This window comes from Photinus pyralis, unplaced genomic scaffold (genome assembly GCF_008802855.1).
Source record: "Photinus pyralis isolate 1611_PpyrPB1 unplaced genomic scaffold, Ppyr1.3 Ppyr1.4_LG1, whole genome shotgun sequence".
In the NCBI taxonomy this organism is placed as follows: Eukaryota; Metazoa; Arthropoda; class Insecta; order Coleoptera; family Lampyridae; genus Photinus; species Photinus pyralis.
This window is the reverse complement of record NW_022170249.1, coordinates 63234469-63250465: the sequence shown is the minus strand read 5'-3', so window position 1 is coordinate 63250465 and position 15997 is coordinate 63234469. Positions and strand designations below refer to the sequence as shown.

Sequence of the window (15997 nt, the reverse complement as noted above, 5' to 3'; positions counted from 1 at the left end):
ATATACACACTAAACCTATTAAATGTCCGTGGGGTACTTCACGTATTCGCACAGGTACAAGGCGAAGGTTAACTTAAACGCGAACTGAACACCGTTCCAGTAACTGTTCTAGCGAGTCGCTTAAATGCAGAGCACTGGAGTGGATTGCTCTTACGACTGGTGGGCTGGGTGTTGCACCCTAATATTCAGCGTTAGCCTATTGGCTTTTACCGTTGTAGCAATTTCTGATTAATTCTCATTTATACGTTGTTATTCCAGAATCGTCCTGGGCCGTTTTTTGTATCTTTGTTGCGTTCCCGCGACTGGAGCAATTCTTCGTATGTGGGGTTAATGGTGGAGTTGTCTATCCTTGTGAATGCCTTATCGGCGAGCGCGCGTACGTGCTCTTGCAGGGTGGTGATTTCCAGGTCGTCGCGTATGGTGTCGTTCCTCACGTACCATGGCGCCTGGACAATGTTACGGAGAGTCCTTGATTGAATGGCTTCAATTCGGCGGGTGTTTGTTTGTGACAAATACATCATCCATCCTGCGGATGCGTATGTCAAGATTGGTCTTATACTGGTCTTGTATATTCCGACCTTCGTCTTAATATCTAGGGATCTAGCTGCTAGCAGTGGATACAGTGATCCTCTTGCTTTTCTCGCCTTTGTTACTGTAGATTCGGTGTGTTTGGCGAAGGTAAGACGCCTGTCTAGGGTTACGCCTAAGTAGGAGATGTCGTTTTTCCATTCTAACGCTTGTTGCTGGAGTTGTAGTACCGGGAGCCTGTCTGTTTTCCGCGTTCCAAACACGATGGCTTCTGTTTTTGCAGGGTTGAACTTCAATCTCCAGCGTCCCGACCACGGAAGAATTTGATCCAGTGCGTCTTGGGCTCTTCTGACAGCGGTTTCTCTGCGCCTGTTGCTGGCAAAGATAAGTAAGTCATCGGCGTACAGGGCGAAGTTGACATCTGGCGGTTTTGGGACGTCGTTGATGTAGGCGTTGAATAGAATTGGTGATTAAACACCCTCCCTGCGGGACGCCTGCATCCGCTGGTGTTTCTCGTGACAGGTGATCCTGCACCTTCACCCTAAAGGACCTGCCTTGTAGGTAACTGTGCAGCAGCTGTACAGTGGCTGGTGGCACGTTCTGTGTTCGGCGCAGTTTGACCAGCAAACCCGCTCTCCAGACCTTGTCGAAAGCCTTCTCGTTATCCAGCGAGACGGCGACAGTGGTTTTGCCCATGTTGGTGGCTTCCGCTACATGGTCTATAAGCCTGACTATTTGGAGTGTTGCTCTAAACCCGAACTGTTCTGGTCGTAGTGTTAATCTTGGGAGGAGCCTTGTCAGTAGCTCTTACGCCCCGCAATTTGTCGATCTGGGCTGTGAGCCCTTCCTCTAACAGCTCTAGCCATTGGCTTCTACTGCTTGCTGGTTGTTCTTGGTTCATGGCGTCTTGTTTCCTCTTGTGTGGTTTATGAGGGTAGCTCTTACGGAGCGCGGGAGGATTCTTTAATATAGTCCGCTGAGATGCTGCGTGTGAGGGTTGCGGCTTGCGCTATCTCGGCGGATACTTAGAGAACTGGTTGGGGCGCGCGTGGTTAAGTAAGGGTGCGTGCGCGGGTATCATTGTTAGGATGTCATGTGGGTTGCGGTGTTTTAGGGGTTGTAGGTGTCCGTTACAAATTTAGTTTTTTTAAAATCTTACCTTACTTCTCCTCGCCCACGTCGTCCGTCTTGTCTTCGTCTACCTCTTTGTCCATGTCGTCATCCTCTACCTTCGCCACGCTGTCCCCCTCGTCCACGTCCTTGTCGCCCTCCTCGTTTGCGTCCTTCTCGTTTCGGAGGACCTCCTTTAGATCATTTACATAAAAAACTTTGTGATTTCGCGCGCGTATTAATAAATTAAGGGAAGATAGAGTGAGGTGAAAGTGTATAAACGTGTTTATAGATGCTCCGTGAATACGTTCAAATTTTGGGCCTTGACGAGCAGCTGAATGCGTTTTTTTTGCTTTCACAAAGATACATAAAAGGTAGGAGTGGAAATAGATTAAAAATTATTAGGCAGTGAAAACAGAGACCAACAAATTTTTTGTAGTAAGCATCGGTTATTTTGTGTAAATAAACGTTTTGTTGCTATCGCGGAAAGAGATAAACGTGTTTTTCCCGAAGGGTCGACCTGAGAAGCACGTTTTGCGCTCCGACTGCATAGGCAACTAACATTACACTCCCTCAGCGCGTGTGGCATACACCACAAAGAAATCCAAAAAGGTTTTCATTGCTACACGGAAATCAAAATGGAAGACATATTGACACAAATTAAACAACAGCTAGAACACATCAACCAAAGATCTGAGCGGATTGAAAATAAACTTGACGACTGTCAAAAACAAATTAAGGAACTTTGTAACGAAAATTCCATCTTAAAACGTGAAAACGAAAAACTAAAGACGACGGTCGTTACGCAAAACAATAGATTGAATTTTTTGGAAAAAGAAATGAGAAGAAAAAATGTGATAGTCCAAGGCATGAAAGAAACTCAAAACGAGACCGACCAACAGCTGAAAGAAAAAATGGCGAATATGTTGCTAGACATTGGAGTAAATGTTGACATCGAATCTGAGTTTGGAGAAATATATCGAATTGGAAAACCATTAAATCGAACGAGACCGATTTTTGTAAAAGTGAAAAATTTTTCCCTGAAATTAGAAATTTTAAAAACGGCAAAAAAATTTCGAGGTTCGGAAATATATATTACAGAGGACTTTCCGAAACACGTACTGGAACAGAGAAAGATACTACTTCCCCACATGAAAGCGGCCAGAGAGACACGACACCGTGCGTTTTTGAATTACGATAAACTGGTTGTTAATGGTGACGTCTTTGGAGTAGATGATTTAACAGAAGAGCATGAAAATGAAAATCAAGGGCACGACATGGCAAAGAAAGGGAGGACTGTAAGTCAGAGATCGCCTCAAGATGAAAAAACCACATCCAAGAGAGCAACGAGCATGTGTAACTTACCAAAAAACTAACCGTTACCTATGCACCAATGATGACGACATCGGCCATGGACAATGGAAATGAAATGGAAAAACGGATAAAAGGTTTACGAAATAAAGTCAGAACTTGGAAACTAGGTGTGTGGAATACAAGGAGTATGAACGGCAAGGAGAATGAACTAGTGCAGGAATTCGAAAAAGCGCAGCTGGATATCTTGGTCATATCTGAAACGAAAAAGAAGGGACGAGGTACTACGAAAATGGATAACAATCATTTATTCATATACAGTGGAGTGGATTTAAATGAAAGAGCGGCAGGCGGAGTCGGTTGTCTCATTCACGAGAAACATGTAGAAAAAGTATACGACTGGAAATCAATTTCTGAAAGAACAATACAAGTAGAACTAATTGGATTGGAAGGCACCAAAACTACAATAATAGGGGTATACGGTCCAAATGAAGACGAAAAAGTGGAAAGAAAGGACATCTTTTGGGACGCCCTAGAAAGAACAACCGAAACAGCGAAAGGACAAGTATACATTGCAGGGGACTTTAATTGCAGAGTTGGAAGAAGAGATGCAACATATAAAGCAATTTTAGGAAGCCATGGGGAAGATGCTCGAAATAGTAACGGCAACAGAATGCTGGACTTTTGCCTCACAAATAACCTCATTATCACAAATTCTTTTTATGAGCACAAAGATATACATAAATACACACGAGAACAACATTCAAGACAAGAAAAATCTATTATTGACTATGTACTTACAGAAACAACAAACAGAAAAAATATAAAAGATGTAAAAGTTTCAAGAAAGGCAGAAATAGGCAGTGATCACTATTTATTGATAGCTACAATAAAAAATGAAAATATCTCCGCTAGACACAGCAAACAACAAAAAACCGAAACAATGTATACAGAAACTATTAAAGCCTATAAATTAAGAAATAAGGATGTGGCTAAGGAGTTTACCCAAACGTTGGACCAAAAATTAGAAAGCTGGGAACAAGAAGAAAATTTGGAAAAGTTGTGGACTTCTTTTAAAGTAGTTGTACTGGACACGGCAAGAAAGACATGTGGAATTTCAAAAATGCACGATGGCAAGAAGAAAACTGCATGGTGGAGTGAAAAGATCAAGCTAGAGGTAAAGAAAAAGTGGCAACAATATATTAAATCGAGAACACCAGACAAATATGAGGAATATAAACACCAACGAGGCGCTGTAAAAAACTTGGTGTTACAAGCAAAGAAAAAATCATGGGAAGATTTTGGACGAAAACTGGAAGAAAACAGTAAAGGAAATCAAAAACTGTTCTTTAAAGTGATAAAAACACTAAGGAAAAACCGAGATGACTACATCTTTAACAAGTACAAACGGAGAAGTGATAACAGATTAAAAGGCGATAATGAACAGATGGAGAGAGTATTTTATGGAAGTACTAAAAGGAGAACAAATTTACGAAAGAGAAGTATTAAAATACGAAGGAAGAAATGAAAATATGGAAGAGGAAATTAGGTACTTTAGATGAACTGGTAAACGCAATTAAAAAGCTAAAAGTAGGGAACGGTATCACAGCAGAAATGCTCAAAAACTTAGGGCCAAAAGGGATGGAAATATTACTTACAATAATGAACAAGGCAAGTTCTCATGAAACTATACCGAAGGATTGGGAAGTAGCCTTGTTAGTACCAATATTCAAGAAAGGAAATGCAAAAGACTGCAATAATTATCGAGGAATATCTCTATTAAGTAATGCGCTAAAGGTGTACGAACATATCTTAGAAGAACGTCTAAGAAAAGTTATAGAGCCAACCTTAAATGAAGCCCAAAGCGCGTTTCGAAAAGGTAGAAGCGTTCAAGATCATGTCTTCAGTATAAATCAAATAATCAACAGATCAACTCAAATAAACCAAAATGTATATTTAGCATACGTTGATTTGGAAAAAGCGTTCGACCGTACACCGAGGTCAAAAGTGTGGGACATCTTACGACAAAGAGGAACAAGTGTTGATCTGATAAGAAAAATCGAGAGCATTTACTGCAACGACATTAACTGTGTAATAAGCAAAAACAAAAAATCCGAACCGTTTGCAGTAAAAGAGGGTCTCCGACAAGGAGGAGTGCTGAGTCCTCTACTCTTTATAATATACATATATGGATGAAATAGTATCCAAATGTAACGAAAAAATTATCAAAGTCCTCGTGTGAGATCGAAGGGACTTCAGCGCATTTTTGTGTGGCAGATCAGTATTCTATTAGCCACTTTTGACTCAACCGTGAATAAAAGATTTTGTCGAAGTATACCACATTCCCTTTGACGGTACCCACATCCGACGTCCCGTTCACCCGCAATTCGCGTTTGAAGATTTTTCTCCACCATCAGTTAGATCTTGTTGGAGGCTACCACATTTCCTTTTTCGGTGCATGCTTATATTACACCCACATTTTGGTGGATCTCGCTAAAAACCTTCCACAAGATAGTACTTAATTTTTGGGGGGCACTTCTCATTACTCGAGCTTCTATTGGCGACACGAGAAAGAGAGACAGCCATTCGAGATTTACGAAACGTTAAAACGCGTGACAGAATTCGCAACGGAAGGTAAAAGGTGCCCGAAGTTGACTACCTCTCGAAGACGCGCGCGCGCGCGCCATGCAAAAGGTCGTTAATTTCGCCCCTAGGCCAAAAAACAAAATTCCGCCACGCAGGAATTGTGCGCGTTTACAACATCTTTCCGACGACACCAATTTGAAAAGAATCGGACCAAAACTGTAGTAGAAGATAGGAAAAAACTGAAAAACCTTCACGGTAGTATACTACGCTCGAGGACGACGCCCAGATGTCGCCAACCCCACATCATGTAGCCCTGTCCCCAAGGTTTACAAATTACACGGCCTTGTAGATACACGTACACCCGTTGCCTTTCTACAAGAGTTCTTCTACGCGCCCACATTTGCTGCCAGCCAGCCGACCAGCCAGCCAGCCAAAGTGAGATTAAAAGCTACTTTTTACAAATAAATTTGCAAAAATGCGCTAAAAACCAAAAGAACGCTAAGTATTGGATACAGATACCTACAGAGAGTGCAAATCTCGGAATGCCTGTTTGCTGACGATATTGTGCTTATTGCTGGAAGTGAAACGGATTTAAAAGAGAATCTAGGGATATGGCACGAAGTGTTACAACAATACCAAATGCAAATCAATAAAAATAAAACAAAGGTAATGGCTATCACAAATGTACAGACGCAAATGAACGTACACATCGAGGAAGACGAAATTGAACAAGTGAAACAATACAGATACCTGGGAATTACAATAGAAGAAAATGGCAGACAAGACATCGAAATAAATGAGAGACTATTAAGTGCTTCAAAGGTGTACCACACAATTAAAAACACAATCGTTAGGAAACGTGAAGTATCAAGAACGGCTAAGACGAACGTTTTTAAGGTCATTTTTAGACCCATACTCACTTATGGGTGTGAAAGCTGGATACTAAACAAGCGTGACAAAAGTAAAATCCAGGCCATGGAAATGAAGTATCTGCGAGCAGTAAAAGGAATAACAAGATGTGACAGAGTCCGCAACACTGAAGTTCGCGAGGAACTGGAAGTAAAATCTATTTTGGAATTTATTGAAAACAAACAACTAAGCTGGTGGGGTCATTTACAAAGAAGCAACAGTCAAAGACCGGTCAAACAGATTTGGGAAGCGAAGACGCATGGACGAAGACGAAGAGGCAGACCAAAAAAAACTTGGGACGAAGTAATTGGCGAGATACTAAGTAGAAGAGGACTGACATGGACGGAAGCTAAACAACTTGCAGGAGATAAGAAAGCTTGGCGCAATTTTGTGTACAATTAAGATATGCCTAAATGTAAAAATTTTACTGTATTTTTCCTGGACATCGAAAGGTAAAACATGTTTTGATTTTATATATATATATATATATATATATATATATATAAAAACTTAAACCTAATTAAAAGAATTAAAATTAAAAGAATTAGGGTACTTCCTAACATGGATTTTATTTGTTTGTTGTTTAAATCGATTATATCAATGAATTTTCCCACTTTAGAGTCATCCGAAGATGTGTAATTTTTATGAAAATTTTCAACCATTTTAACGGTCAACTCGATATTCTTTACCAAAGACATTTTCACTAAAAACAAGATTGTAAAATAACTGGAGAGAAGAATTTTCAAAGGAGCACCTGGTAATCGGTGGAATGCACAATCAAATAAAAATACGGCAATGAGGCGCTACTTAAATGCAGATCGTGCTGCCTTCATCACTACGTCACGCGCGCACGTGACGTATGTTACAAAAGTACGTGAATAACAACTAAGTTTTATTACGAATGTAATTTTACAATGTCATGTCATAACAGTTAATCAATCAATATGGAACATTCCTGTATAATTTCCTGTAATTCTATTTCATACCTTACATCGAAATATATAAGCTCCTCAGCTAAAACAAATATATTGTTATACTTACAACTTGCTTCAAGTGCTTTTGACAAAACTAATCTTTCATCTTCGGCCTCAAAATCTGCATACATATCTTGAATATAACAATATATGTTATTAAATTCCCTAGATTTTCTTCTAAATTTAAGATAACATTTATGAAGACTCAGAACCTTCTCTTTAAAGATATCAGTTTTGGTTTTAAGTGCTTTATGCTTGCATTTAAGTATCTCTATGTGATTTAGTAAAATATCTGGTAAAGACTTACATGGCAAATTATTATTTATTATTGCTTTTTGTGTTAAATTGTAGAGAGAAGGCACTTTGATCTCCTTTCGCTTATAACATAAGTCACTAAGTATATTATTAATAGAAACTAAATAGCGTCCCGCACTAAAAGTAACTGAAGCAACCATTATTTCAAAATCGTGATTCATGTAATCAACCCATTCATAATTTGAATGTGGATGCATATTGCTAAAATTTAAAATATTTATTATTTAATAACATAATAAGAAGCATACATACCTATTGTTGCTATGCGTCAGTAAAATATATTTGCAACAACTTATTCGGTTTCCCCACATCGACTTCACCTTCAAAAACTAAAGCGATTTTCCGAATAGATGCTGCAAATTCCGTGATTTTTTCGTTTGAAAACGATCTTGAATAACGCTCGGGTAGAAAAACACTGTTATCTTCTGTTTCAACTACAATTTTTCTACCAAATTTAGTAGTTTGGACTGCTTTAATACTATATAGCTTGTATTTTTTACCAATTATCATATTCTTAATTTTTAAAATTGGTTTAAATTCACATTTTCCCAATGAAGTTAATTCCTTTAAGAGCTGATCCATGTCATTTGATTTTATTATAAAGTATTTCTTTTGTCTATTAATATTTCACAAATTAATTTAGTAATGTTACTTATATAAGAATTACTTACCAATTTGTTGTCTAGTTATTAACTACCTCTAAAGATGAAGATTCCTTGTTATTTATGCTAGAATTTTCTCCTGAAAAATAACTTTTATCAGCATCGTCTGTGGTAATTGGTTAATGTATTTCCTGATATTCATGAATTGATAATATTGGCTTACCTGTTTTTCTATATTTTACCATTTTCGGAAGTGGCGATGGTGCTAATTCTTCATAACATAACAAATCATCACTATTGTTTCTTATAGGATGCATTTCAATAGATTTTTTACAAAAACAAAAATGCTTTTGGCACTCGTAACAGCGTTTTGTACCCGACATTTTTCATCACGTTACAAAAAGTATGTAATTTTTTATCATGTGTTTTTTTTATTTGCGGATGTTCCATACCGCATTGAGAATTTTTATCATTTAATGCTACAAAATAGTGATAATCTGAAACCGCAATACCATCCTGATGTTTCTATCATTTTAGCAGTTGTACTTAGAAATTATGAGTGGTAAGTACCGTATTTCGCATATAATGGCCTAAAGTTTATTGCTTTTGTAGATATAGAATCAAGTTTAGTTTTTGCAAGAGATCAAACCCCTAAAGGTAATCAACATATTCCTATCAATTATATTCCATTATACTTTAAGTTGCAGAACAAGAACTCGTAAAATGTATCGAGGAGCGCTATCCGAATGTAAGTTATACACACACGCATTTTTCAATATTCATATTCGGATATTTCTAGGCGTACGTGGTCATCATAAGAGGGTTTTTACCCCCTCAAATTCAAAATATATCGGGGGAGGAATGTATAAGGACATGCATTATAATTTGCATAAGGACGAAGACCTACCGAACATGATTTGGATTGTTTATAGCCCAGGCACTTTAGGTTAAAAAATAGACAAAATTAGTAACAACATATTCCAGCAGCTGTGGGATACTACTTCAAGTGCTCATACGATGAATCTCTTTCGTTCTACAACAGCTACCGCGGTGGAGACTGTATGCGATGGTTTGCTGACGAGATGAATAAGCTTGCGGAAGATGTCTCTACGGTGTTTCTTTGCCCCTACAAGATGCATATGACACCACAGCAGGAACTTGAATTTCAAGCAGCAACGCACTGCCATATTTGTGAACAGTCATTTAAATCTGGTCAAAAGAAAGTTCGAGATCACAATCACCTTATCCCGGAGAACAACTTCCGCGGAGCGGCATGTGAGGGATGCAACGTCAACTACCAGGACACTCATACAATTCCGGTGGTGTTCCACAACTTGAGTGGATATGATGCTCACTTTGTTGTAACAGATATTGCCACTAGAATGGACGGCAAGATCGACTTGCTCCCTATAACCAAGGAGAAATATATTTCTTTTACCAAACACATCAACGAGTCACGCATATGCTTTAGATTTATAGACAGCTTCCGGTTTATGGCATCATCGTTAGATAAATTATCATCAGCTCTAACGAACTTTCCTAATCTAAAGTCACAATTCTCTACACTACCTGAAGATCAATTTAATATTTTAACTAAAAAGGGTATTATGCCGTATGATTACTTCGACTCGTTCGACCGTTTCGATGAGCTGTGTCTGCCTCCTCAAGATGCGTTTTACAATAAATTGGAAGATAAGCCCTGTCCCAGAAGAATGTATCGTAGAGCTCAGGAGGTGTGGAGCAGATTTAACTGCAGCAACTTGGGTCAATATGTTGACTTGTACATGAAGACTGATATTCTACTCCTTGCAGATGTCTTTGAACAGTTTAGATCAAGCTGTATTAGCACTTATGATTTAGATCCGGCCCACTATTTTACACTACCAGGCTTTACTTGGGATGCCATGTTGAAATACACGCAACAAGAGCTGGAACTCCTTACCGATCAGGATATGTTTCTCTTTGTCGAACGGGGTATTCGTGGAGGGCTAAGTCAAGTCTGCTGTAAAAGAAGAGCTCATGCAAACAACAAATATATGCTCAAATATGATTCAACGAAACCGGATGTCTATCTAATGTACAACGACATCAATAACCAGTATGGATGGAGTATGAGTCAATATCTTCCATATGGAGGCTTTGAATGGGTAGACTCCAACATCGATATCGCTACGATTCCGGATGATGCAGACGAAGGTTATATTTTAGAAGTTGATTTAACATACCCAAAGGATTTACATCAAGGACACGCTGCTTTACCGTACTGTCCTATACATATTAACCCGAAAACTTTAAAGCCACCTATTACTACTAAAGATCCTCCTTCAAAACTCATGGCGACTTTGGACAATAAAGAAAAATTAATACGTCATCCACTATCGCGCCTTAAAACAAGCATTAGAGCATGGGTTAGTTCTCACAAAAGTACATAGGGTACTCAAATTTAAACAGTCCCCTTGGCTAAAGTCCTACATTGACCTTAATACAGAACTAAGAAAAAAAGCCAAGAATGAATTTGAGAAGAACTTGTTTAAGTTGATGAATAACGCGGTCTTTGGGAAGACTATGGAAAATGTCAGAAAACGGGTTAATATCAAATTACTATCCCAATGGAAAGGACGTTACGGCGCAGAATCATACATTGCGAAACCGGAATTTAAATCTTGCGCCATTTTTAACGAAAACTTGGTAGCTGTAGAATTGAATAAGCTTGAAGTCTATTTAAATAAGCCTATATACGTAGGTCAAGCCATTCTTGATCTAGCCAAGACGACCATCTACAGCTTCCATTATGACTACATGATGGATAGATTTGGAGATAACTGCACTGTTCTTTACACAGATACGGACAGCTTAATTTATGAAATTCGTGAACAAAACCCTTATATGGCTATAAAAAGCGACTGTTTTAAATATTACGATACTAGCGATTGTGACCCCAATAATCCATATGGCATATCCCTTGTAAATAAGAAAGTGTTGGGCATGATGAAAGATGAAAATAATGGACAGATAATGACTGATTATGTAGGATTGCGATCGAAACTGTACACCGCCAAAGTTTTAACCTCCAAGGATGATTTGATAAAATTACGACAGAAATTGCAAGCGGAAGAGTATGAAGAAGATGAGATCGATACGATTATTAAAAATTTCGGTTTGATGAAGAAGGCAAAGGGGATAAAGAAAAGTGTAGTGGAGACTAAAATTACTTTTGACGATTATGTGGAGTGTCTGGAGACCTATAAGCGCAAAACTACATCTCAAAATTTGATTCGTACGGATAAACATCATGTATATTCGATAACGCAGTCGAAAATTGCTCTAAGCCCCGAAGACGATAAGAGATACTTGGTTCCTGACTCATTTGATACTCTTCCGTGGGGCCATTATGCTATCAATAAGCCTCAAGATGTTGTTGATGAGCCGATGGAAGTTGATTAAGGTTGTGATTTTTGATGAATTAGTTACAAATTGTCTAAATCCAAGGAAATTTGTATACAAATAATTAGGATATTATTTTAGGGATATTCTTAGACTAAAGGTTATTAGCAAACTACCTCTGTATAAAGCTAAAAATAGTAAATTCTTGTATAAATTTAAGATTTCATTAATAAAGTGTTAAGGTTCAACTCTGTTATACACCTTGTCCTTTGCTAACGGGTTACTACTTATGCGCAAGCAGTACTATTAAAAAGGTAGGCCTATTAGTTATTTTTTTATACACCCTGTGTAGAGAAATATCTAATGGGGAATCCTATAACGAGGCCGTAAACATCTCCAATAAATTGCATTATTTCTAGTGTGAATTTATTGCCTCCTGGGTGGTCATGGAAAGAGGTCTAACCAATAATAATTTAACCAAAGCTATACAAGGTAGATCGATAATTCGGTAACTATTGTTCCTCTTCTAGAATATACGCAGCTAAATGTCCATTTTACTATTTAACTATTACGTAATATTATGATTTTGTTTATAATTGCACTTGTTTCAAGACATGGAAGATGTCGAAGCTTTTGTCGACATTGTGTTAGAAAGTGTGCCTGTAATTGATGGACATCGGCAGAGAGTCGCCATTGTGCAAGAAGAAGTAATTCAGTTGCCGCCTACCGTGGTGGAATTTAACTTTGTACCTGCCGGTGAAGGAAGCTCCAAATTAATATATCGCTATCAGCCTCGAGCTCGCAAACATTAAGTGGAGCTGCGGTATTGAATAAGTTTAAATATCGTTCGTTTGTACAGGAAAATATATACGGTTACATCTACATGCCCAAGAGAATCCAGTATTTCTTAAAGCAATTATGGCGAGCAAGACAGCTGAAAATTATATGGAGAACAGAAATACATGAAGCACTAACCAACAGTGAAATATGTAACATAACCTCAATTCGAACGTTAAAAAGCCGCTATCCTACTACGTTAATTGCAGGCATTAATAATACTAGCATCGTCCGTCGCGCTTATACGCGCCAATATTACGAGGGTTCTGCTGCTCCTGATGAGTCTACTGAAATGTCACAGCCTTGGATAACACCTTATGTACCGGCATCATCATACTCGTCCCTCAATGGTGACGAAGAAGAAGAACAAGAAGTAGAATTTCGATCCATCGAAATGGATAAACGTGAAAATGAACAGGATTATAAAATTAGGATTGATCGGTTGATTAGCAGAATTCAAATGGACCAGTGGAGTCTTCATTTTTATCCGGAATTAGAATTAGAACACTTACCATATCATAACTATTATCGCAACATAAATGTGGATCCTCGAAAAATTGATTTAACAGAATATACTACTTATCAGGTAAATTGTGATTGGAATGAGTGAAATATCTATAGCTTTATTTGTAATCTAATTTTTTCGATGTATGTGAACCTTAATAAAGAAAAAAAATACGCCGCCGACGAGGACCTTTATTATAAATATTTAAAATATATAAAATTTGGTATAAATCTAAACACACATCGATGATTTTAATTATGAGGCGCACCTTCTGCATTAGTTTTTTTGAAGGACGAGGAGGACGACTGATGTCAACGATTTTGATTGTAGCAGTTCCTTTGACGAGGTGATTGGTATCTTCTGCGAAAAAAAAATGCAAACAGGTCGTAAACTTTTTTTATACTTACGGTCCTACACGCACAAATGCTACTCCCCTTCCTGAGGGTTCTGAATTCGTAAAAACCCATATATAGTAATCCCCAAAAAAGGGGTCTATAAATAGTAGAATGTCGCGCCTCTCATCATAAACCAGATTATGTGCACACGGGCACATGATCGTGTACCCCTAAAAACTAATAATTGCAAACCATTTAAAAAATTATTAAAACACTTACGTTTGGCACATACTCTCGAATTTCGTTTAACAACCACTCGCACTTTGAAATATTGGTCCTCGTCGGCGCCGATGTCATTTTGCTGCTCGTACACGCATTGAGAACAAATGATGCGATAAAGTGGTATTTATAATGCGGAACCCTTTTTGCGTCCTTAACGATAAACAGATAATTCGCATCCTTTCGATTTATAAATACCTATTATTCAAACGGATGGAACGAGGATTTTATAAAATAATCAAGCGGATGGATAGTTCACATGTTTGCTATCTAAATGTACATTATAAACGGCCGACTTTATTCGTAAATTTCTAACGCAAGAAGTCATTGAAGAGAAACCCGCGCTACCCCCCAAATGAAGACATCGATTCACGTCCGCTTGCTCATTGTGCATTATAAATATATTACCCAATAAAACGAATATGTCTCCGTAGCTCAGAGATGTATTTATTTTAATGCCATATGCCGCCCAATTTGCAAATTACAGTTTCCTATACGTTAGATGCGTATCATTTTGCCGCCACCAAATAGCCCCTAGCCCCTATCGGGTTTTTTCCCTGCCCACTCCTGTTCTAGTTATAGGGAACCTACCTCCGAGATGGAATTATAGGTTAGAATGAGGGTCCTCGCACCTGTCTCCTGAAATTACAATTTCCTACCCTATACCTATATGTCACATCAATCTAATAGAGGGAGTCGGTTGAAAATATACCTCTATATGCATTACGACGCCAATAGATGGCACCTCCATACCATTTAATATATCTATGATTTAATAATATTTAGAGGTTCGTTATAAATACAACTATCGAAGCATTATATCATACAAGTCTAGTTAGCCTAGTGGTTATGCTATAGGACTTGTAATCCGATGGTTGGCGGTTCGAATCCGTTCCATTTAAAAAAAATTTTTCAGGGTACGAAGGGGTCGAAGTTGAGGATTCCAAGATGGCGTCCAAGAACTTGAGGATTCCAAGAACTTGAGGATTCCAAGATGGCGTCCAAATGACGCCTGCGCAAAGGGGCGGGGCGCGCATGCGCACTGACCAGAAGTGCTCAAAAAAAGCCCAAATGAACCTTAGAATTTCCCATAAGAAATAACATGGGATTTCGACCAAAAGTGGGCTAGAATCCTCCTAGCCCCTTTACTCAGATCGTTTCGGTTGTCGGCAGTTCAGGTACGGCAAAATCTACCGCTCGGCCCCGTGAGGGTGAGGTGACAATCCGGACTGGTGACTTACACACACCAGGAATGGGGAAATCTAACGAACGTTTACCCCCACACAACCGGGGTAAACATATAACCAGAAAAAATGTCCCTGGACTATGTCTTCTAGTCAGGTATCGTTAGATATGCAGCACAGGTGTTTCTCTATAAGAACGCCATTTTGTGAACAAAAGGAATGTGATAAAGATGGTAGTTACGTCGAAACAATTATAAATCCCTTAACGGTTTAGGGGTTTAAGTGGTCTCAAACCAACCCCCAATTATATATACATTACTCATGAAAATGTAACGACCGATTAGAATCACCTGCTCCTTGTTCAGATTATCGAAGAGAAGAGAAGGTATCGATCAATACCTTTGTCGAAGAATTAAGTACATGCGCAAAGCAACCTAAAATGTTCAACAGCCAAGTATTTGCGACGCTTATGGCAAATAGGCCAATAACATTTTCGTTGTCTAATTCTTGATCTGCAACTAATCCATCCATTTTATCGACGCCTCCCATTCCTCGATTGTAATCGGATGTTACTTCAGACTGATCAACTGACTTCTTCGATTTTGTCTCCCTGCACCCACGAGAGGTTTTGACATCTATCTTGGAGAAATTAGAGGCCATTGTAACTTTATTGTCTTTCCATTAAACGAGTAACAATTCTTTACTTTCAATGAACTTGTAACTTCCTCTCTTTTCTTTGTTCCATATTTTCTTGTCAGGGAAAGGACATCTTTCAGTTCGATTACCACGAATTGTTCCAGGAGCATACATTTTTAGATTTGAACGATATACAAGAAGGGTATGAAATAATTATCAAAGAATATTTTATAGCCAAAATTACCTCCAATTTCTGCCTCTCTACCCACTCCAAATTGATGTGTATTTGTCTATTTTCCCGTGTATATTTCAAAAGCAACACAGTAGCCTGTACACAATGCCCAATTTTTAAGACCAAACCTAATGGGTTTGCCTTTTATACATATATTGTTTGGCATAGCGTTTTCCATAGTACGGTATCATACTTTCGTCGATTGAAAAATTTGTTCTTCTAACCCACCATGTTTTTTAAATGTGGTGTTTAGGTGATCTACAGGGCGTT

At 38.4% G+C, this 15997-nt stretch overlaps 1 protein-coding gene and 1 long non-coding RNA gene across 2 annotated transcripts; one reads left to right on the top strand and one right to left on the bottom strand.

Annotated features, from left to right (window-relative positions):
- Positions 1 to 3034: 3034 nt before the first annotated feature.
- LOC116165671 lies at positions 3035 to 11779 on the top strand. The gene is made up of 3 exons (XM_031480308.1): positions 3035 to 3230; positions 9323 to 10743; positions 10787 to 11779. Exons 1-3 carry the CDS (start codon positions 3035 to 3037, stop codon positions 11777 to 11779), a joined length of 2610 nt encoding a protein of 869 aa, XP_031336168.1.
- Positions 11780 to 13331: 1552 nt separating this feature from the next.
- On the bottom strand, positions 13332 to 14018 carry LOC116171695. The gene is made up of 3 exons (XR_004145496.1): positions 13676 to 14018; positions 13469 to 13626; positions 13332 to 13421 (listed from the first exon to the last, which is right to left on the bottom strand). It is a non-coding gene; the product is annotated as an uncharacterized LOC116171695 (long non-coding RNA).
- Between the last annotated feature and the right edge of the window lie 1979 nt (positions 14019 to 15997).